Source organism: Haliaeetus albicilla, chromosome 2 (assembly GCF_947461875.1).
Source record: "Haliaeetus albicilla chromosome 2, bHalAlb1.1, whole genome shotgun sequence".
Classification (NCBI taxonomy): Eukaryota; Metazoa; Chordata; class Aves; order Accipitriformes; family Accipitridae; genus Haliaeetus; species Haliaeetus albicilla.
This window is the reverse complement of record NC_091484.1, coordinates 2,723,488-2,745,391: the sequence shown is the minus strand read 5'-3', so window position 1 is coordinate 2,745,391 and position 21,904 is coordinate 2,723,488. Positions and strand designations below refer to the sequence as shown.

General features: G+C 48.3%; 1 protein-coding gene and 1 long non-coding RNA gene across 2 annotated transcripts; one reads left to right on the top strand and one right to left on the bottom strand.

The window, feature by feature from the left end:
* Positions 1–1,933: 1,933 nt before the first annotated feature.
* On the bottom strand, positions 1,934–16,135 carry OPRL1 (opioid related nociceptin receptor 1). Its single transcript, XM_069802964.1, has 5 exons — positions 16,037–16,135; positions 15,449–15,767; positions 14,714–14,967; positions 5,333–5,688; positions 1,934–5,057 (listed from the first exon to the last, which is right to left on the bottom strand). The coding sequence occupies exons 3-5, from the start codon at positions 14,938–14,940 to the stop codon at positions 4,534–4,536; spliced, it is 1,107 nt and encodes a 368-aa protein (XP_069659065.1). The 5' UTR covers positions 14,941–14,967; positions 15,449–15,767; positions 16,037–16,135; the 3' UTR covers positions 1,934–4,533.
* Positions 15,165–21,662, top strand: LOC138689196 (uncharacterized). The gene is made up of 3 exons (XR_011328044.1): positions 15,165–15,268; positions 17,472–17,959; positions 21,113–21,662. It is a non-coding gene; the product is annotated as an uncharacterized lncRNA (long non-coding RNA).
* Positions 21,663–21,904: the final 242 nt, after the last annotated feature.

The window sequence follows — 21,904 nt, the reverse complement described above, 5'->3', positions numbered from 1 at the left end:
ACCACAGAGATTCACGTGGAAACACAGCGTGAAGCCATGAACACACAATTAGGGCTACAGCTCAGGATCTGTCCAAAGGAGGTTCTCCCTGATGAAGGAAGGAGAAATTTGCTTATGCATAACTATCCACAAAAATAGCTGAAGGCAAGGACAGGGAAATGAGTAGGAAAGAAAACCGGAGTTTTTCTGGCAGAGCCCGCTTTGCTGCCAGTCTGAGTCCCTCTTCTGAGCAGGTAGCAAAGGCTGCACCAGCACCAGCTGCTTCTGGAGATCCTTTTCATTTAAACAAAGAGGATCTAACTATGGAGGGCACTCACTTTCCCTATAAAGCATTGCAGGGTGAGAGGCATCCCTCTCCGGGCACACATTGTCCTACCCAGCAGTGACATCCCAAAGTACCCGGAGAGAGATCAGAGCCCAGTTACTGCTCTTTAATGAGTTAACAAATCTTACTCTAGCAGGAAAAAAAAAAAGAAGGCGGGGGGGTGGGGAAAGATGTATTTACAGTCTAGCTCCTCACGAAAACACCTTGGAAAAATAGACATGGCAACTGCTCAGCATCAGATAGCATCTTCGTCAGGGCAAGGCCTGAGCCACAAAGCAATGGGCACCATGTGGGGCAAATGCAGCTTTTGGTTTTCTGCAGGCAGGGTTTCTTCCACCTGCTAAAATTGTCTTCAGCACGGGGGACCAGGCTCAGGGAGGGGCAGAGGCATTTGGAGCAGGTGAAAGGCTTTGTGGCTCCTACAGGCAGTGGGCATGAGGAGGGTGATTTTGACTAAATACTCAGACCGATTAATCTCAGTCTCAGCTGTAGCTCAGTAAAGGATAACTCAGCACCTCCCCGGGTAAGTTCTTCCCATGGCATAAAACCATCCAAACTTCAGTGAAGGTGTAAATTCTGCACCTTATTTCTGCTTTTAGAAACTGTGGTTCATGTTGGGGGAAAAGTTGTCAGCTGAACAGCCTGGGCAGGGGGAGAGGAAGGGAGAGGTAGCACCAGCAGAGGAAAGCATCCTTCCAAAGCCAGAGATCTGCCCAGACGTGCCAGTGCCGTGAGCCAAGGAGCTCCTCGGGGGAGAGCTCAGGCCCCAGCTCATCCATTCCTCGGCCTTTCCAGCAGTTGTCTCCAGCCAGCAGCAGCAGGGAGAACGCTTAGTACATTAATAAATCCCATAATACTGAATAAAGTACTTTGGTTTATGGCTTTGCTATAAGACCTCACCCCTGGGTACTTATAATTAACTGCACTAGAAAAGAAATAAAGATTTCAATTCTTTTCTCACCAATTTTCTTTCTTTTAAAAAAAAAAAAATATTTTTTTTAAATCACCATTGTTAATAAAAAAACCCTCTCCTGATATTTACCTGCCAGAGTAGGAATATTGATCTCCGTGCAGAGAGAAGGTGCTTTCCTTATTGCACATCTCACTGGCTAATCCACCTTTCCCGGCTACAGAATATTACTGTGGCTTTATTTTCAGAGCCGTTCCGTAATTCATTGCTCTCCATGATCATGCCTAACCCCGTAAGCCCGGGGAGGTGTGGGGAGAGTGTGTGGGAAGAGTTTGTTTCAGTCCTGCATCAGACTTCACCTCTAAGAGCAGGCAGCTGCCAGCATTGCCTGTTGCGAGACCCAGAGCAGGCGCGGAGGCTGGCAGGGTGCAGGCAGCTCACGCTTCTCTCCAACCACCCCTTTTCTAGCCTTTTCGCACCTTCTCTTTCCAGGTTGCCTGCAGACAAAGTTGCCTGTATAACAAAAAGTTCCCACTGACCTCAATAAGAAGGGGTCGGATGCTTCGGTGTTATTGCACATGCTCAGCGGTGGGTTTAGCTGGAAAAATCAGCCCACGTGTAAAGATCCCGCCAGCAGCACAGATGAGACATCCCCTGATCCACGCGGTTAAGTCTCTCAGACTCCACATCATTCAAAGTACAGGGAGTTTTATATTCCTTTATTAAAGCACACAAGTAGCCACCTAGGAAATTGTCATTTACACTGCAGTAATTGTAAAATCATACCAACACAACCATTTCAGAAGAGAATTCAAGAGCCTGCGCTTCAGCCGGCCAGCTGATCGCAAGCCTTTAACTCCATAGGCACAGTACAATAAAGCTTTTGCTTTCAGGTTTTTGTTGCTCTTATAACAAACTCCACTGAGCATTGAACAGAATGCCTAAACACATTCACTGCGAGAGCCACAGAATTGCCCAAAAGCTTAGTAAACACACATTTATTGAGTACTTGATTATGTAAGATCGTTGCAGCATAGTCTTTATAACAAAATCATCATTGAAAAAAGGTGAAACACTGGTATATTTTTTCAGAGGACATAACTCTATTTAAAAACCCAACCAAGAACTACAAAGGGAGGGTGGCTGTTCCTCAGCCAGCCACTAACGAACGCTCTCCTGCTTCCTAATGGCACTGCAAAAAAAAGCCCAGCTTCATGCACAGCCATACCCAGCACCCTGTCAGACTGTAGGACAGCTGACGGGCTGAGAAAACTCCCGGTTGCTCACTGACCAACGCTGTTATTGTAGCCATGAACACGACAGCCCACCAAACTCATTTTTTTCCAAGGGCACGGATGCAGCTTGCCAGCAGGGAGTTCTTCTTTACGTGCTTGGGGGTTGTATGAGATTTCCTGGTGAGTGCTTGGGGATGAACACCCGTTGCAAAGTGCTTAAAGTGCCCAGATTTCCTCCTCCCCCTATGTTATTCAGGGGAAGCGCTAATTGCAAAGTTGTCTCTGGTATCCCTCCAGATTCCCAGTCAAATGCTAATCAGCACGAAAATCCTCCCAGCTTGAGCAGTTTACAAGGGATCTGGGTCCTATACGTGGGACACTGGAATTGCATCTATATTTTAAGCCCAACCATAAGGGAAACACTCCACATAGAAATATAACATTGGATTCTTTTATACAGCATATATAAAGAACATGACAGCATTAAAATATTGGCAAATCAATACATTAAAAATACAGAATCTCGTAGACCAGAGCACAAGAAATATATTCACATGAAATCTTTACAGTCCGGACAATGCTGCCGGTTCTCGCGTTGGAGTTGACCTCCCATCTCCAAAGGGAGGTCGTTGCTTTGCTTCCCCATCAGCACCACTGGCCACCACCGGCCAGATTTCCCAGGGCTGTTGTGCTACAGGGAGAATACAAGTCTGCTGTCCCTGCCAGCGCGGAGGGCACTCAGTGGTTAAACTCTTCGGGAATGCTTTCATTATCAAATGAAATGACGGGGCATTTCATTTTACGCAAAGCTTTGGCCTACTGGGAGAGGAAAATCAATCTATGGTTGGCAGGAAGGGTGGTACCTTGGCAGCATTTCCCAAGCTTTCTCAGCATCGTGGATCTTATTTCATTAAAAAAAAAAACACAAAACAAAACAAAAAAAACCAAACCAACCACCTTTTGTATGGTTTGTGCACTGCTTATCTCATGTGGAGCAGGTGGGACTGGTTTAGGCTGCCCATTCTACCAGAAATGTCCATGTCTTCTGGAGGAGCTGCCATTTTGAGTTCTCCAAAATGGCTTTCCCCAGTACATAAATACATGTATACATAGGCCACTTTATTCCTCCCTGCTCTCACTGAGGAAGATCCCCAAGGCATGCTTGGCAAGATGAAATCCTACAGTATAGCTGTACCTCTAGCACTATAGAGATGTGTATATATAGACACATTCTGTCCATTATTACAATGGAAACACAGAGTTAAAAAAAAAAGGCAATAGCAGCATGTAAACAAGGATTTGTGTTCATTTCATCCATCTTTTCTTCCTCCTCTTCTGAGCTACATTCATCAGTTTTGACAGACCCTTCTCACCCCCCTGCTCCCCTCTTGAGGCAGAGAGTTTTACTGCGGACCCCGTCTGCAGGAGCCGATGTTGTCCTTCCCCAGGCTCCCAGCCACCGGGCAGTTTGAATTTCTCTTTCCATCAGCTCCTTCTTCTCCCTCCCCGCCTCCTTCCCTTCGTGATGACTCATCCTGGAGATGATCTTGGGTTTTGTCTGATGCCTGCTGCCCACTTTGGCTTCAGCAAAGTCTAATTTCGGAGCAATGCTGCAGGAATAAAACCCGCACACGAGCGCTTGGTGAGCCACAGGAGCTGTTAACCTCTTAACTCAGGGAGGAAAAAAGAAATGGAAGAGTTTGCATTTTGTCTGCCTCCCAGCAGCAAAAGTGTAAGTCCCAGGAGCAATGCCTGTTTTAAACCCTTAATTCCTGAAGTCTTAATAATGTTGCAAACCACCAGGGTTTTGCAGGAAATCAAAGGGCTGATTTCAAACATGTTCCTTAGTGCAGGGTGCACCGGAATTAAAAATGCATCAGATGGGCTCACTTTTTCTTCATGCTCTTGCAGTATCCGGTTTTCCCAACCCCCAAAATTGTTTCCTTGGTTTCTCGCCTCTCAGTTTTGAGGTCCTGCTAAAGAGCTGTTATCTGAGTTAGCTCTGACGTGGGGGTGGTTGGACTCTGCTGGGCGACAGCCACCATGGGAATTTCCATGCCTAGTCATGCCGGATTGTTAGTCCCCTCCGAGTTCTTGCAGGCATAGGCCACGTCCTTGGCAATGCTGCACATCCTATTGGACATCTGGAGCTCGGTCCTGAAGGCGGTGGGGAAGCAGAACTTCTTGAAGCACGCCTTGAAGTTCTCATCTAAGAAGGCATAGAGCACGGGGTTCAGGCTGCTGTTGGCATAGCCCAGCGCGGTGCAGAAGCAGGAGATGGCCAGCTCGAGCTCGCTTTCTGCCTTGGCACCCAAGCATTGGACCAGCACGAAAATCTGGATGGGAGTCCAGCAAATGATGAAGACTGCCACCACCACCAGGACCATTCGGGTGATGCGCCTCAGGTTTCGGTCCTTCTCCTTGGAGCCTGAGAGGACGCGGACGTTCTTCAGTCGTCTGATCATGAGACTGTAGCAAATAGTGATGATTAACACAGGGATCATAAAGGAGAAGAGAAAGACACAGATGCCAAACACTGGATCCCAGTAATCCACGGGTGAAGGGAGTTTAATTAGACAATCAATTTCTGCAAGTGAGAAAATAAAAAGGAAAGGAAGATCAGCAAAGCCATATCAAGAAGAAAAGCATCTGCACGTTCAGTTTAGTTTGGGCTTGTTTAATACTGGAAGAGCAGCAGCAGCGATGCAGAGAGGCAAGGGCAGAAAGGAAGGCGTTAAAATAGCTTCACAGCAGAGAGCTCACCACGCTGATGAAACTGGTACCCCTCTCCAATGGCTCCCCAAGCCCACGGGCTCTCCTGGCCACCACCACCTCCCACCCCTTGGACGCCTTTTTACTGACCGTTGTTTTCATTCTCCGCAGATCCCATCACCATTGCTGGGATGCCAAAGACAGAAGCCAGCGCCCAGATGCAGACGTTCACCACTTTGGCCTTGTGAGGAGTGCGGATGTCTAGGGCTTTGATAGGGTGGCAGATAGCAATGTAGCGGTCCACGCTCATCATCGTCAGGGTGAAGGTGCTTGTGAACATGTTGTAGTAGTCTATAGAGATGGCAATCTTGCAGAGGACATTGCCAAAGGGCCAGAAGCCCAGGAACGTGTCTGTACCCTGGAAGGGTAAGGTCATCAGACACAAGGTATCAGCCAGAGCAAGGTTAAAGATGTAAATGTTGGTTGCTGTCTTCATCTTGGTGAATCTGCAACAGAGGAAAGAGCAATGGTTAGAGCTCCACCTGACCATGATGGGCAAGACATTGAAGCCTACCGAAGAGGGCGTTCTGCCACTTCAGGAAGGAGATGCTGTGTTTTTCTAATGCAACAAGAGATTGAACACCACCCTTTCCTTTCTACCTCCCACATGCTTATCAACACACAGCTCAACCCAGCTCCTACAACAATACAAACGGTGCCTTCGCAATCAGTTTCATGGGCAGGAGAAGCTTATTTCCTTAGACTGCAAGCGAGGACCACGAAAGCCTGAGGTTGTCAACTCAGAACATACTTTCTGAAAAACAACATCGGTAAGGCTAATCTAGGATTTCATCACATGTGGCTTCATTATTATAGATGTTGGCAAGAGCTTTAGGCAGTAAGCTGATTTGGAAGGCATCATATGGCCCAGGGGTAAGCTGATCAGCCATTTTGTATGGGCTCATAGCCAAAGACTATGGCTAATGTGAGCTAACAAATCAGAATGGGCAAGATGGCCAGCCCTGGCCAGTGGCAGCTAAAAACTGGTAAGGAATGAGGTTTGTATCAGAAATCAAAACGTCACAATGGATCTTTCTAAAGAAAGGGGTAGTTTGCGGATAAAGTCACGAGTCAGCTCTACTGCAAATGGGTTTTGTCATTTCTATATTACTTTTACCGCATGAACTGACTGCCCCAAAAGAAGATTCACCTTGCTCTAATGGCAATCATCTCCTTTTTACACATGGGAAATGATGCAAAAAAAATGTGATCACCTTCCCAAGGATACATGCAGAGTCTGCAGAAATGGAAACTCAACAGTGACTCTGTGACTGAATCTAAAATTTCAGCTCCAGGATGTTCCTCTCATGGGCAAAATAAGAGCAGAGATACGTACAATTTTAAAACTACAGCTCATCTATCATTTACTATACTAATGGCTTTTGCAGAAATGTTGCCAGAAATGGCAGACAATGATGTGTGTTATTAACGGAGGGCAAGTTCATTTGAGGGTAACACTTAAACTCATAAACTACTGCACTATTTGCAGTTTGATATGTGTTGGAATATTATGGGGTCTGATCTGACCCAAAAAGCCTTTTGTCAAATTGATTTAGAACAGCAAACCCACAACTGCACTCCTCAGCACTGTACCCCACCAGCCCGGTGATGGTCTGAGCTTTAGCTCTTGATTATTTGAATGCTTGGAGGAACATTACCATTGTCACACTGTGAACTTTGTTGAGACACATGGTGACGTAGCCAGGTTTGCAAGAATAACAGCCAGGGGATATACAATCCAGAATATAAACTCTATTATTTTACCCCTCTTAGAGCTCTAAGCTGTACTTGTATTAGAAGTCAGATGTTTGAAAATGGCTTCAGAAAGCAAGAACGATCAAACATTTGATCTTGAAAGCCAAGGGAAGCTTTTGGAGCAGGTGAACATTGATGGAAACACTTGAGGTCCCCACATAAGCCTGAGTCAGGCTCCTCCTGGTCCAGAAATCACAGCCACCAAGCAAGACAGTGGGTTCTTAGAAAGCCAGCCCAGATCAGATAAACTTACATAACCAAAAGCAATAGAGGAAAAATATCAGTGTCTTTCCTATTGCGAAGGGATGAACAAGCAAAACACAACCAGGCAGCTGCCAGGGCTTTAAAGCTTTGGGACTTCCTAAGCAGAATTACTCAGACAGGCTCCAGTGCTGTGAACTCCAGAGCAGCAGCATCTCAGGGTGGGCAAGGTTTGCTTTTTTGTTTGAATTCTTGCAGTTGGCATAAATGAGGCAATGCACACAGGGGGCATGAGATGAGTCTGTGAATGAATTCAGACACTTTCCCCTCTAGGTCAGCAGGGGGGGTAATTAAAATTAAGAAATGAAATCACTGTTCTTCATCAGCCCACACAAATGTAAGTATTGTCAGCTCAGGCTTCAGGAAATTATTGTCACCTAAGACTGTGTTAGCAAAGGTCTCCTGAGAGCTGTAGTCTTCCTCTGCATACCACAGACCTGGCTGGGCTCGCCCAAGCTTCCCAAAGGTCAAGTTTGTCCCAGTCCATCCTTCCAGGAGGACTGGACTTGGAGGCAACTCATCAACATGCCTCTAACCCTGACTGCTTTCCTGATGTTATGACTTGAGGGAATAACAATTGCATTTTTGAACAATGATGAGCAGCTTTACTGTGAAACAGAAAAAAATTAAAGGTTGGTGTTTGGTTTTTTTAATTGACCAGCGGAAGAAACAAGCAGCGATCCACTCACCCCTACCACCCAATCCAGCATCCATGGGGAACAACATTGCCTCTATACATACCCCTGTCCCCAGCACAGCAAGAAGTTTGGGGCATCTCAGCTAACCCTGAGCTTGGGGTGTGCAGACTGCAAACCTTCAGCTCCCTCCTGCACCCCTCCACCCCAGGAGAACTCACCAGACCCTTTCCTCCAAGATGCTTCTCAGCAAGAATTCAGAGTCCAGGCTCAGCCCAGCCCTGCAAAATCCGCTCTCCCCCGATGCACAGATCCCTCTCTGCTGCCTCTTTCCTTGCTCCCTCCGAGGTGACGGCAGAGCTGCCTTCGACACGGGGACATGCTGGGGCAGCTGGCCCACTGCTTACCTCCTTCAACCCACCTTAAGTGGATTTTAAGGCTGATTTTGTGCTCTTGAAAGGTGGGGAAATTAATTTACACCTAATTAATTACTTATAGCTCCACTTTCTCTGCACACTGAGAGCCAACAGCCATTATCCCAACCAACCAGTGTTCCCAAACATTTCCAGAATGTTCAGTACAAACAAAAATCACTTAATCACTTCTCTGTGGATTAACCTCTTTTTCTTTTCCTCCGGGAACTAAGAGTGTTCTCTTTCTTAATCTGTACCAAAAAAAAGATAAATTAAACTCTCGGGCTCTAGGAGGCACCTAAGGTCCCCCCCAGGGCACAGCTCCGATGCAGAAAAGCCTGTGGCCTCCACAGAGGACATTAGCTCCCCGCTGAGCCACTTTCTTGCACTTGGTCATGGAAGCAATTTCCTAATGGAGCATCTCCCACAGGGCGGTTCTCAGCTCTCCGGCCAGCTCCACCTTTGTCACAAAAGTAATCACTTTGTTCTGTTCTCCCGGCTGCTGAAGCCTAAGAGGAAAAATGTCTGGATATCAGCTCAGCACTCGGCTTCCCCCTCCTTTTTGCTAAGTGGACCTCAAGCAGCGTTACCTTGCTTCAGCAAGGGGAACGCAGTTTGGGAGAGGAGGAGATGGGTAGGAAACAGTTCTTCCACATACTTGGCTTTGAGGTCCTGTTTTTCCACAAGGACGGATTCTGTCCCTGGCTGAGCCTCAGGATGAGCTGCAAACCTGTTGTTTTAGCATCACCCCCTCCCTTCTGCCCAGCCACCCCAAGGCTGCAGGGCAGCAAGCAGCTCCAGATGCTCCAGGGCTAAGGACCAGCCAGCTACAGCAACCCTACAACCCAAAACGGGGCTGCAGACACCAGGGGCAGGGGGACCGCAGCAAAGCCTTCAACCCTGGGGAACCATGAGCATTATCTCCAGGAGCTCTCTGCCTCTCGCAGCCTCTTGATTTTGATACTCATAGCTCCAGCTAATTAGGATGCAGACAGTGCTGTTCACCTTGAGCAGCTCCCTCCGTTCCCACCCCACGCCCTGGCATCGGTGACAGCCTTCGCTGCCCTGGACACGCACAGGAAAGCAAAACAGAGCGGAAAAGGCTCAGGGAGGATTTTTGCCAAGCTGCTCCCACTCTCTGACAGTGGAAATCAAGCACCAGTTCACTGACATCTCTGCTCCCAGCCAGCTCTTAGCCCACAGGTTTTATGAAGCTGATATTTGATCTGGCACGTACTGTCGTGATTTGTGTCCTCCCAGCCATACACCCACACCGTGCTCTCTGTGTCCCTGCTGCTCTGATCACCTTTTCAGAGCCCCTCATCCTGAAATTACCCAATTCAAGCCAGTTTGTTCTTAATAGTTCAATAGGCCACAAAAAAAAAAACCAGAGAGGACAAACTTGAGGACAAATTTAAATCACTTTGGACTATGAAGCCAGACGCTACAGCAAAAACAGACAGCAACACCAGCACATAAAAGCCTATTAATTACCTGGCGGGATGGTGACTGATTAACAGGGGTTAAGGAGTCTGCCGCCAGCCAGGGCGAGCAGCAACACTTTGGGACAGATGATTTTCTTGCCCTTTGAGTCTCGCTGCCATGGCTGGGTGACACTGGTGCCCTCCCTCTTCAAGGTGCTCTCTGGGGGCCAGCATGGATGGGGACATTGCATGGCCCCAATCACCGCCATGCTGAGGGCAGTGGCTGGGTGGCTGCGGCTGCAAAAGCCTCTACAGCTCACCCGGGCACTCACAGGGATGCTCATGCAACCCCAAGTGGGCACACAGCCGTCGGGAACAGCATTTCGGTTTAAGGAGGGTGTTCACCAGCATCCATCCTGCAGCAAGATGCTCTCATCCCTGTTCATGTGCTGGATCTGCCTCTGCTGAGCTGCTCAGGTCTTAAATGCTGCTTGGAATTGCCCAACCCCTGGAAAGCACTGGGAACCGGAGTCCCACATTAAACATCACGGAATTACTGCTGCACATGGGTAACTCCCGTTCACTCATCCCACCAAAGCCAGGGGAAACCAAGACCCCTCCAGCACACATTGGAGTCGCAGGAGCTGTGTTGGCAGGGGCCACACACGGCTGTTACGAGCCTTGTGGATGCACCCAGCTCATCTGGGCTCATGGGGACCTGGAAATTGGGGAGCTGCAGACCTGTCCTTTGCAGCAGGTCCCCCTCCTGCTCATCTCGCCATCCTTCCCCAGCTCCAATCACTCTGCACAGCACAGAGCCCTTGGTGTGGGCTTCCCTTCTCTACAAGTTGCAACAGTTGTATTTTTCACCAGGGAAAACTAAAAGAGGCTAATCTGGAGAGAGACAAGGTCTCACATGGTCCCACTGGTGTCCACTGGGTCCATGCTGCATTAAATACTCACTTGATTTCAGCTCCAGGACACACAGCTGGTCAAGGCTTTTCCCTTAGAAAGCTTTCTATTAAAAAATCAGCATCTCTGCAATGTCATAATTAACTTCATTTTCCCCGTCTTATCACAGCCAGCTGCCCTCACCCCTGTTCTCAGGGATTGATGCAGTTTTCAACCAAAATAACAGCTGGCACAGCCATCCCCAGGCAGCCACCCAGCACAGGCACCTCCCCATCACATCCCTCCTCCTAAAGCTTCACCTGGAAGCAGCAAATGGAAGTGTAGGGCCCTGACAGCCATAATCTGCCTAAACAGCTGCTTAAAATGCTCTGAAACAATGTTCTTTAATAGGGAGAGCTGAGCATCCCCCATACTTTGCTGGGCTCCCAACAGAAAGCTGCCATGGCAAAGTGCCCTAGAAACGAGGCATCATTCCCTCAAGGGCCTGATCCAGGCGAGCAGAGCCAACACTGAGGAAGGGAGTCCTCCAGATCATCACTGCTGAGCATCGTAGCAGCATGATGGAGCTGGGGACAACAGAGGACTTCCCGGACCAGAAGCTTCATGTTGTCCCTGGTGGAGGCTTGGGGGTCTCCGTCACACCCCGTGCAGCAACACCTGGGTCAGCATCATCCCCAGCCACCCCCAGGGCCATTGCAAGAACAATATATCCTCCTTCGCCTTCACTTTTCTTCCTAAAAACAAAGCTCTGGGGCATCCAGCCTTGCAGCATTTAGTTACTAGATAAAAGGGACCTCAGCAGCTTGGTTTCCTCCACTCTCCCCCCAAACCCTCTCTGCCTCTCATTAAAAAGCAGTACAGGAAATATATGCAGAAAAGCACAAACAGCAGAAGGAGGGAGGGGAGGCATTATCTCCACTGGCAAGGAACTCCACAATGAGCAAGCAGAACAAAGCCGCAGACAAGGCAGGTTTCCACAACAGGCCCTTTGCTGTCCAGGAAATCGTGTTCTTGACGAGAGCCCTTCTTGGTCTTATCTAATGCTGAGCAGCGCTAATTGGAAGGGGATTGACAGTCACATGATGACCATGTCTATAAATTAATCATTTCAAGTGTTAAATCACTCCAAATATAAGAGAGATGTAAGCTGGGTTCTACAACAGAGGGGAAAACCCAGAGGAGGCTTTGAATTTGTATTTTTGAAATACCAGGAGATTTTAAACTTTTCCATCGGTGCTGCAAAAAACTCATTTGAGAGGAACAAAAAAACCAAGACTTCCTGATGACTCCAGTTTCCTTGAGTGCTGATATTAGAGTCTTTTTATTTCCCAACTCCCTCAAAAACAGGAAACAATTACTGTGTACGTCATCGTACCGTTCTTTTTTTGGAAGATAATACACCTTTTTGTTATAGGTTGTGTAGCAAGCTGAAGTCTGGTTATCCCTGGTGAAATATAAGCACGGAAAGAGAAAAAACAGCTTTTGTAGGGTGCACCATACCTACAGATGGTAGGGGTGCAGCACAGAGGGTTTAGCAGTCTTTTTCCCATTAATGGAAGAGATATATCGCTAAGAGTCCCAAAACTCCACACTGACATACCAGCGACCAACTTTCAACCTACTGAAAAAAAGACGCTAAGTCATGAAGCCCAGAAGCACCAATGCCCCAGTCTGGGGAGAAAACCTGTGCTTGAGAGGTCATCAACATCCTCCTTGCATGGCCACTAATTCGGCAGCTCTGCATGAATCAAATCTGCATACATGATCAGGGTCAAGAGTTTGAGATATTGAGTCCAGTTTACCACCACACCTGCTCCTGACCTTAATGGGCAGAACAAGAAGAGGAAAACACTGGGCAGAGATAACCAAAAGTTGCAGTTACTCACCAAACCAAGAAGGGTCATTTTGCTGAGTGTTAGTCTCAGCCAGCACTGAGCTCCCAGGAGAAACTGGTGGGGAGAGCCAGGGGGAAACAGCAGCTTCTTCTACACGTGCTCTAGCTCAGTTATAACTCCCCAGCACACTTTATTCAAGGGGTCCCTCCAGACTCATATGGGAGCGGTTTTTGGAAAAACAGAGGTGAATCCCCAAAAAGGAGTGCCCAAATAATTAAAACTTCTATTGGCTCTTCTATATATACAGGGATTTACTGGATAAAGGGGAAACAGAAGTGGAAAAGGCCTGGGGGAGATGGGGCTGACACCAGTCTTCAGTTTTCAATTGCTTAAAACCAGAAGATACAAAAAAAAAAGTTAAGTTCCAGGGGAAATTTCAGTGCTAAATCCCCCTTTTCTTTTCTTGGGTCCCATTTACCCAACTGGAAGGTATCAAAGCCAAACAGGAGTGGAACAAAAGGCACCATTTTGAAAGCAGGACCCCGCATAGCCACAGCGCACATCCACCCTGACTGGGATGCTGGTTTGGGACATTTGTATTCTTGGTGATACACTGGCCACGACCCTGGGCAGGGGCCAGCAGGGTCCTGCTGTCCACATCCCTTGAGACTTTTGCAGACAGGGTCTTCTGTCTGCAGACTGCCAAATCTTCTCCTTCTGACACACATTTAAGGTTCATGCAGGGTGCACGGATTCCCTTCCCCTGCCCGCACACCAGCTCAGTCATTCCCAGGGAGCTGCATCGCTGTGGGCCAGAGACTTCTCACTCGCAGAGACTCACTACTCACCACGCTTACACGCACCCACAAACACTGTGCCTACTTGAATCATTGCTACTACACTGAACAGAAACACGAGCTCTCCAAACGTGGTACTGCAGCACCGCAAACCTCCTCTCTCCGTCTCCAGATTCTCCAGGGCTAACATGATCCCTTCTCCCTGCCATAAACTCCTTGGCAGGAAGAGCACGGACAGGCGGTCTAATGAACAGTCATGTCACTTTGCCCTTGTAGCAGAGATTTAGCCGCCATTCACCGACCTGTGATACTGAAAACTTAATTTTGCAGCATCTCCCCCAGCCGAGTTGTGTGTATTCAAGGGAAAGATGCTTTGGAAGCAGCAGGGCTCCTGGCAGGAGCAATACTTAATCTCATCAGTGTCTGAATACCTGCTAAAGATTTTCATCCTCTGTTGCAGGAGAAAAATTCACCCTGTCTTTGGCAGCATCCACCTGCACCAGGAATCTGCTCTGAGACATGTATAAAATGGAAGCTCACTCCTTAACATACAGGGTACAGAGATCAAAGGGCATTGCTAGCTTTTGACACAGAATCACAGCCCTAAAGGTTGCATAAACTTATTTTGCACTTACAGGGAGGAACAAGGTTTCTGATTCCAGAAAATAGGGGGACTTGAATCACAGCAGAACCAGACAGTGACATTTAAAATGCCAGCAATGTGCAGGGAGGCTGGACAGTGCTGCTGGAGTGGTGCATGCTCCGTGCTCTGTCCCTCTGCTCTCCTGACTTCAGTGTGAGGAGCCAGAGAAGTTGCCCTGTCACATCTTATTTACATTTATAGCTTCCAAAGAGTTGGAAGAGCTATATTTGTGATTTTTTTTTTTCCCCTGTAAAAGTAAGACTGAGCCTCCCAGCAGGCCCTTACCTTGCAACTAGGTTCAGCTTTGGAAATTACCAGCTCCCAGATGGAGCAGCACCTGCAGCCACAGTTTGGGTGCTGGACACGGCACAGGAGGGAGAGGTCCTGTTAAAGATCAGGCACACCCTGGCAGCGGGATGCTCCCAGCACTTCACCCTCCCTGAGGACATCCAGCTCCCTGTCCTGCAGTTTGCAAAAGCGCCCCATTTTTTTTTTTTTCTTTTCTTTTTTTTTTTGATCAGATTTAAATGCTCTGTTCCATTCTCTGGGTTAAACTTTAGGAGGCACCAGAGGGCAGCTGAAAGCTGGTGGGAACCTCCATCACAGCCTAGGAAGGGAGAAAAACAAATAAAACCAAAACAATAAAACGAATGCCACATCATTACCTCTAAAGCACATCACAACTACCAGGGAAGCGCCTGCCTTGCTTTACCCACCGCAGGGATTTCAGGGGGAAGGTCTGCCCCCCTCACAGCCCTCCCCAGAGCCTCCCTGGCGTGTTGCCTGCGTGTCCTACCTGACGATCACATACATGACGGAGCAGTTGCCCACCAGCCCCACAATGCACACAATGGAGTAGACAACCACAATGGTGATCTTGATGCTCAGAGGCAGAAAGCTGTCCCCCGTGCCGTTGTTGAACCAGTTACTGGGGAGAAAGCTCAGGTTCAGCATGGAGGAGTCGTTCAGCAGCTTTCTCAGGTCAGGGTCTTCCAAAATGTGGGCAGGGAAGAGCGGGTCCATCCTGAAACACCAGCCTGTGCCAAGGACCTGGGGCACCGAAGAGACAGTTTTAAGATCTGCTGATCCATCGGGTAGCGCGGGACCGTAGCGAAGCGTGCGCGTGAGAAACGCTGGGGGGGGGGGAGGACGATTTATTGCTGGGGAGAGCGCAGCCCCCCTCAAACCTCCCCAAGAGCATTTTAATGGGCTGCAACCCTGCGAGCTTGGTGCACCCTGAGCACACGGGGAGCTCACGCATATCTCCACACCGCCAACGCAGGGGACATGCGGGCTGCACAACGCCATCCCTCCCAAAACCCTTGGATGCTCCTACCTGCCTGCCGGGTCGGTGAGTCCCAACATACGGTTTTGTACCCCCAAACCTCCCCCCCACCCCAACGGTGCCCTCCGAAAGCCGCCGCAGCATCCCACTGGGGCTGGGGTACAACCCCCCCTCCCAGCTCCTGCCCTGGTAAAAAGGTAGAAAAAAAAGCCCAAAGTTGAAAATAAACCCCAGCTGGCTCCTTACCTGCGTGCAGGTTTCCCCCACTAGCGAGGCTGTGCTCCCCCCGGCCGCATCCAGGTACCCCCGGGCTGGGGATGGATGGGGGGATACCAAAAAAAAGGGCTGCGGGCACGGCTGGAGGCTCCGCTTCGGAGGCAGTCGGTGGTGAAGGGGGGTAAGGGGGGGGTAAGGGGCTTCTTCTCGCAGGCAGGGATGCTGCCAGCGCAGGGGGCTGCACCCCGGAGCCCACGTTTTTAAGGAAAAGGGAGGGATGGGGGAGAGGGAGGGAGGGAGGATGGACGGCGGCTGGGCAGAGCCAGCCCCGGCTGCCTGGCTTCTCCCACTGCGTAAGAGAAAAGCAGGGAAGGGGGGGGAGAAGGAGAAAAAGAGAAGGGGGGGAATAATAAATAACCAAAGGGAAAGCGAACCTACACCTGCGAGCCCAAGGGCAGCGTCCTCCCCTCCCCGCAGGAGCTCCAAGCTGCCGGCCGCCCCCCCATCCCACCCCCGGAGCAGGGAGGGGGGTCCATCACCTTCCCCCCCCCCCCCCAAAAAAAAAAAAAAAAATAACCCTGCCACAGCCCCCAGTTGTGGAGGGGACCCGCAGCCTACCTGGGGTGGGTTCTCCCACCCAGAGGCACTGGGAAGGATGGGGGTACGGGGGAGACAAGGCTTCGGGATGCGAATTCTTCCCTCCTCTGCAATTGTGCAACCTGAACGCTGGGCTAGCGCAGGAGAAGCAGAATGGGGGATTTGACCTAGAAACTGGCAAAAAATACAAGGAGGACTGAGAAGTGAGGGGGGAAAAAACCTGTTATTGTTTAGTGTTCTGCTAGCAGCATTCGCTAAAGGTCATTTTTTTGTAACACAAAGCATCCTGCACTTCGGATCAGAGTTACAGTAGCACATTTATTTCAAGTAGCTGCAGTGGTAAATTCATTACCTTAGGTGGTGTGATCCATGTAGACCCCCCCAGGTCCCTGCTGTTCCCAGTCTGGCCATGGGACATTGACCACAATAGACTCAGTGCCCAGGAGCTGCAGAGCCCCCCAGGTATGCCACCCCCCAAAACAGCATGCAAAGAGGTCTTTGGCATCCATCCCCAGTTTGATTCCAGATCAGGGGCAGATGGGCTGCTGAAAACAAGAGCCTCATGGTCCAGCGCCTCTGGCTATCTATAGTGTTTCCCTGAAGATGCCATTTCCCAGCAGTTCGTGTTGGGGGCACAAGCAGAGACACACGGGTCAGATCCAATTTGGGGCACATTGCTATTGCCCAGAAGGAGACGGAGAAAAGGAAAATGGCCTTTCGGGGAGCAAATGCTGCTTCTCTTCCAGAGCCCACAGCCCAACGCAGAGCTGCTTAGGCCCAGCAGACACAGTCAGGGCTAGCCCTTTCTGCTCCAGTTCTGCTTTAATGGATGTCTGGGGATATTTAGCACAGAAGCTACACCTTCTTTATAGGGAGTGTAATGGTATGGCATAGTAATGCACAGTAATTTTCCTGAATGCTTCCATAAGAGCAGGTCTCAGCTGTAACAGGGAACATGGGAAAAAGCATGACCCAGAGATGCAGCCCTCTTGTGAAATACAACAGTCTTAGCGCTTGAAGGTGGGTTTTTTTGGTCAGTCCATTAACGAAAGAGTGTGAAATAAATACTAGACTAGACATTACTTTAATTGTTAATGGATTGATTTTCAAAGGCTGAAGGAAGGACAGCAGTAAATCAGTGTGAGACAGCCTGGCTGGACAGCCCAGGAGTCTACGGGAAAAGAGTGTTTGCAAATTCAGCTCTGCTCCTCTCTGCTGGCTCCCACCCCAATAAATGCACTTAGCCCTTCACATACTCGTTTTATGTTCATTCAGTGCAGCAAATACAGCATGTTCACCTATTTGTCTTGTTGGGGTCCTTGTTTTGACTCGATACAGCCCAGTGTTTTGGAATGAAAGGGGATCAGGATTGCCACCTTGAACTGCTGACCGCCAAGACATGTTTTGTGTCTGGGACTAAAACTCTTCCAAAAATTCTCCTCTCCTATCCATCTAGCATCTTCATACTGTTCAGCCCTGTCCTCTTGCACAGGAAAAAGCCCGGGATGTTCATGCCACACACCTTCAGTCCCAATCCTGCTGTTTCACCCGATTTCACCCCAATCCTAATTCAACCATGAAGAGATCTGTCCTTCCAGAACATCTCATGGTCAAGAGCAGGAGACTTGCCAGATTTTTTCCCTATCAGAAGTCTTCCCCCTGTCCATTGGGACCTATGCACCAAGGCTGAGAAGGAAGGCCACCAAGACTTCATCTGCATGACCCAAAAGGACTTCTCCCAGCCTATTTCTTAGAAAACCAGATCAACTCTTCTCCTTGAAGATTTCTATGCAGACAGCAATGTAAACAAAGCCAAAAAAGAAAAAGCCAAAAATGCAATCCTTCTTCCAGATGATGATTGCCCAGAAAGCATGCACGAAGGCAGCAGGTGACGCGCCATGAATAGATGCTGGATTTACAAGAAGGTGTCCAGAGCATCAACATGTAAGTCAAAAACACATTCATGGTGCAAATATCTCTTTTTTCAACCCCACTTTCCATTGAATATCTGCAAAATAAGACTCAAACTGAAAATATACAAAAGTTTGTTAATTGGTGTGCTGGTTTTGTGGTGCAGCTGTGTGGTGCTTAGCTGCCAACAGGGGTTAAACCATGACAATTGGGTAAATAATTAGAATACCATAAAAAAATTAAGATTTGTCTGAAAATGAGCTTTGTGCATATTTGGGGGTTTTTTGTTTGTTTTTTTTCAAATTTTCAGAGGCTTTATATTATAAGAACCACAGCTGGGACCCAAGCACACTTGTTTCTGCTTGGTTAATGGATATATGTTGGCAGAGGCAGGACCCTGGGCTTTCCTCACATACCTATAGCATATTTATCTCCAAACTCCTGGACCATCAGTACAGTCTACACAGTTATGGATGAACAAACCTTATCTATTTCAAGCTAATCTAGTTCAAGTGACAATAATTACACCTACCATCGTTTCAACCGGGTTAACTTTACAGACGCTGTTCCTAAACATGGAGAATTTTTGCTGCTTTTGCAGAAAACAGCCCACAGCCACCTGCATTTCATAATAGCAACAGCCCACAGATTTTTGCCTTTCCTTTCAGGAGGTGAAGACATCTGCATGTCAGAGCTGTTTTGCCACCTTTAGCATAGTTTGCCAATCTGTTTAATCAAGGCCATCGTGAGCAGAGAATTAATTTTGCAAGACGTGAAATCATTTCTTCCGCAGGGACAAGCACCTGGGCTGGAGACAAGAGGGAGGAAGGCTGGGGGGAATGCAGAATGTGCTGGAGAGGATGGAGAGCAAAGGTTCAAAAATGCAGCCCTTACTCCTGGGATGACGGGCACCTGCCAACCACATGCCAAATGCTAATTAGCTAAATTTGCACCCCAACCACTGATGGGGACTGAAATTTGTTCTTTGCACATTAATCATCACACAAATTCAGCAACCAGCCGAAGACAAAAGGCACACACAGGGAGACACACAGCCTCATTTCTCCCACCCCTGTCCACACCATAAACACTGAAACCATCTCTGGTTAATACACACAGCCTCCACTCATCAAAACTGATGGCCTTGGCAGTGCATTACCATTGGTGAACCCATTCGTTTCAAGCACCATAAAACTGGGCTCAAGCTGTTTGGTAGAATGAGAAACAGAAGCGACAGGCAGGTAGGACTGTTATTTGCTGTTAAACATTTATGCAAAAAAGCACAAAAGGTCTTGTTTTCCTGACCAACTGTTCGCACTTTTGAGTAGTCAGCTGTTGGCTGCTCAAACCCCCCCCACATTCACCCCTCCAGCAATAATTGCATTTGAGGAGCATTCCCTCTGGCACGCCATTTCACCCTCTTCAGCCTTGGCCTTAACAAGCGCTTCCCTGAGCTCTTTGCTCATTCTTTCCCAGCTTTCTAGTTTTGTTAAGCAGCCGTACAAGTCAAGGTAAGCCCAGCAGCAGCTTGGGCTAGCCATGGCCTCCCCAAGGCCAGCATCACCAGCAAGCACTGGGAGGTCCTTGAGCATGACTGCTCCCTTCACTGGGTCAGTGTTGAGCAGGAACATTAACTGTGTCTGCAGCTGAGCAGGCAGAGCAGCGCCAGCAGGCATTCCATCTTTCAGCAAAGCATGAAACACTAAGAAAGCAACCAGAGCAGGTACTGGGTTTTAATAACAACAAAAAAATAAATATATATACCTCCACACAGCAAAACTGCATTACAGCTAGAGAAGTTAGAGCAAGAGCTCGAGCTCTTTCCAGAGCTGAAAAACCTGCAAAACAGACATGGAAAATGAGATCTAGGATGGTGAAGCCACAGAATAGCACAGGGAAGTCACTGCTCAGCCCTGCACTAGCTCCAGAAGAGCAAGAGATGTTGGGTTCAGTATATGAACATTCTGACTGCTTTACATAATATCACAGATTTATGGCAAACAACTAGAGCATCAGAGAAACTGGCAGGAAGTAATGAATGGAAAGACATAACAAAATGAAAAAAATTGTCTCTTGAGCCCCAAAACCCACCTCCCCAGAGTCCTCTCTACAAGTGGATTCAGTGGTCCTTCCCAGAGATGGTGGTGACAAATTCTGTTCCTTGTGTGATGTTATAAATCACATAACGCAAGGCGAGAGATATTCCAGAAGTAGACTATCTGCCCTCCATCGCCAACAGACTTGTTCAAAGAATGAGAAATAACATCTATTAAGAAGAGGGACATTGGTTTCTTCAGTATTTGCAATAATACATATTCATTGTAGCTTCTGTATTTGCTCCATCAGACTCCTTTAGGGATGGCAGAAATCTCTGCAGACCCTCTTTTGCAATGCTAAGCATCAGAACAAAGAAAGAAAAACAGAATAACTTTCCCAAGGAGCAAACAGGGGCCTGGGAACAAACACACTGTGGAAAAAAAGGTTCCTGCTGACATCAGCTTGCACTGGGACACTACTTAAAACCCAGACCCACCAAGGGGAACGGGGTCAGCAGCACATCCCAGGCCATGTCCCCTATCCCTTTCAAAGTCCCTGTTTCCCTTCCATGATCACTGAATTTCTCAGGAAGAGCATAGTTGAGACAAGATCTCGGGATGCACATGGCAGGGTGATGGTGAGGGTCCAGTCCACATCACAGGGGGCTGATCCCAGTACATCCCATCTACATCTGGACCTAACCTTAAATATAAGCCCAGACACTTGCACACAGCCGTTAGCTCAAGCCAGCAGAGAAAGGCAGCCGAGCAAATCCATCCCCACATCCCTGAAAGGCAGCTCCACCTGCCTGCTCTCACCACTTGCTGTGCCAGAGCTGTGGGGTCAGTTCCTGCTTTTCTCTGTACCCTAAAAACCCAACATTGCTGCTGGCTGGGCACCTCCCTGCCCATTCCTGAGACTGCAAGCAAGGAACTGATCCATAGGAACGGGCCTATTGTACGATAAAACAATTTCATGCAAGAGACAGCTGATCCCCAGGGGCATCTAGCTAACAGAGCTGGAGTCAATCGATTCCTCTTTCTAAAATAGCAGGACAGTGCAACAAGTATAATTCATGCCCATTTCAAGTACAAAGAAAATCTCTCCGCTTCTCTTCTACATATCTTTTTCCTTCCATTTGCTCTCCAGCTCCCAAAGCCATGGAGTTACAATGCCAAGAAATATATCAGCTCCTGCTACATTTTCCTGGGACCACACAACAGGAGAAGAAAGAGCCATTCAGCTCCCAAAACCTGAGCACAACCTCACAGGAAGAGTTGCTTCAGTCCTATTCCAGTCTCTCCCATGTTTCCAGCATGCCTTCTTCATGCCCTTCGGTCACATACAAAAGACAGCAGCCACCAAGATCAGAGGTCTCACACCCCCTTAAGCTACAAAGCCCATGGTAAGGAGAATAACCAGATCCACTTAATGCCAGCAGCTGCCTGCATTTTGAAGAACACTGTGTGCAGTAGTGAGCCTGATCCTCACTACTTACATGTAATTAGAGTGGATCGTGCTTTCACCAAAAATTCATTTAGAGCAAAATCCCTCAAGCCCTAACAGGAAAAAGGGAGTACACAATGCTACCCACTTCACTGATATTTTATTGTTTGCCATCATTATTTAGAATTTTCCAGGGACTGATCATTTCAGGTTATTGTGGATGAGGCCATTAAAAATGCTCTCTGCAACATTCTATTCTTTTTGACAGTCTTATTCCTCTTTGCATCTCAAACCCATCGACCTTGAAGCAAGCAAATCCTTCCACTCTTGCAAGACAGAAACCTTCCTTCCCCCTGCTATCCCCTCACTCAGGACACTGATTGTTTGGGGGTTTTTTCCCCCCACCATTTTGGGAGTGGGCACCCAGCATCCAGGGCTCCCTATCTGGGGGTCCCCACAGCCCAGATGCTGAGAGAGGAAAGGTCCCCGACTTAA

Coding starts and splice junctions, on each gene's coding strand:
- OPRL1 (XM_069802964.1), bottom strand. CDS start 14,940: ATGGACCCGCTCTTCCCTGCCCACATTTTGGAAGACCCTGACCTGAGA. Junction 5,689..14,713: donor GTCATGTATGTGATCGTCAG/GTAGGACACGCA, acceptor CCTCTGTTGCAG/ATTCACCAAGATGAAGACAG. Junction 5,058..5,332: donor TGCGGAGAATGAAAACAACG/GTCAGTAAAAAG, acceptor TCTCACTTGCAG/AAATTGATTGTCTAATTAAA.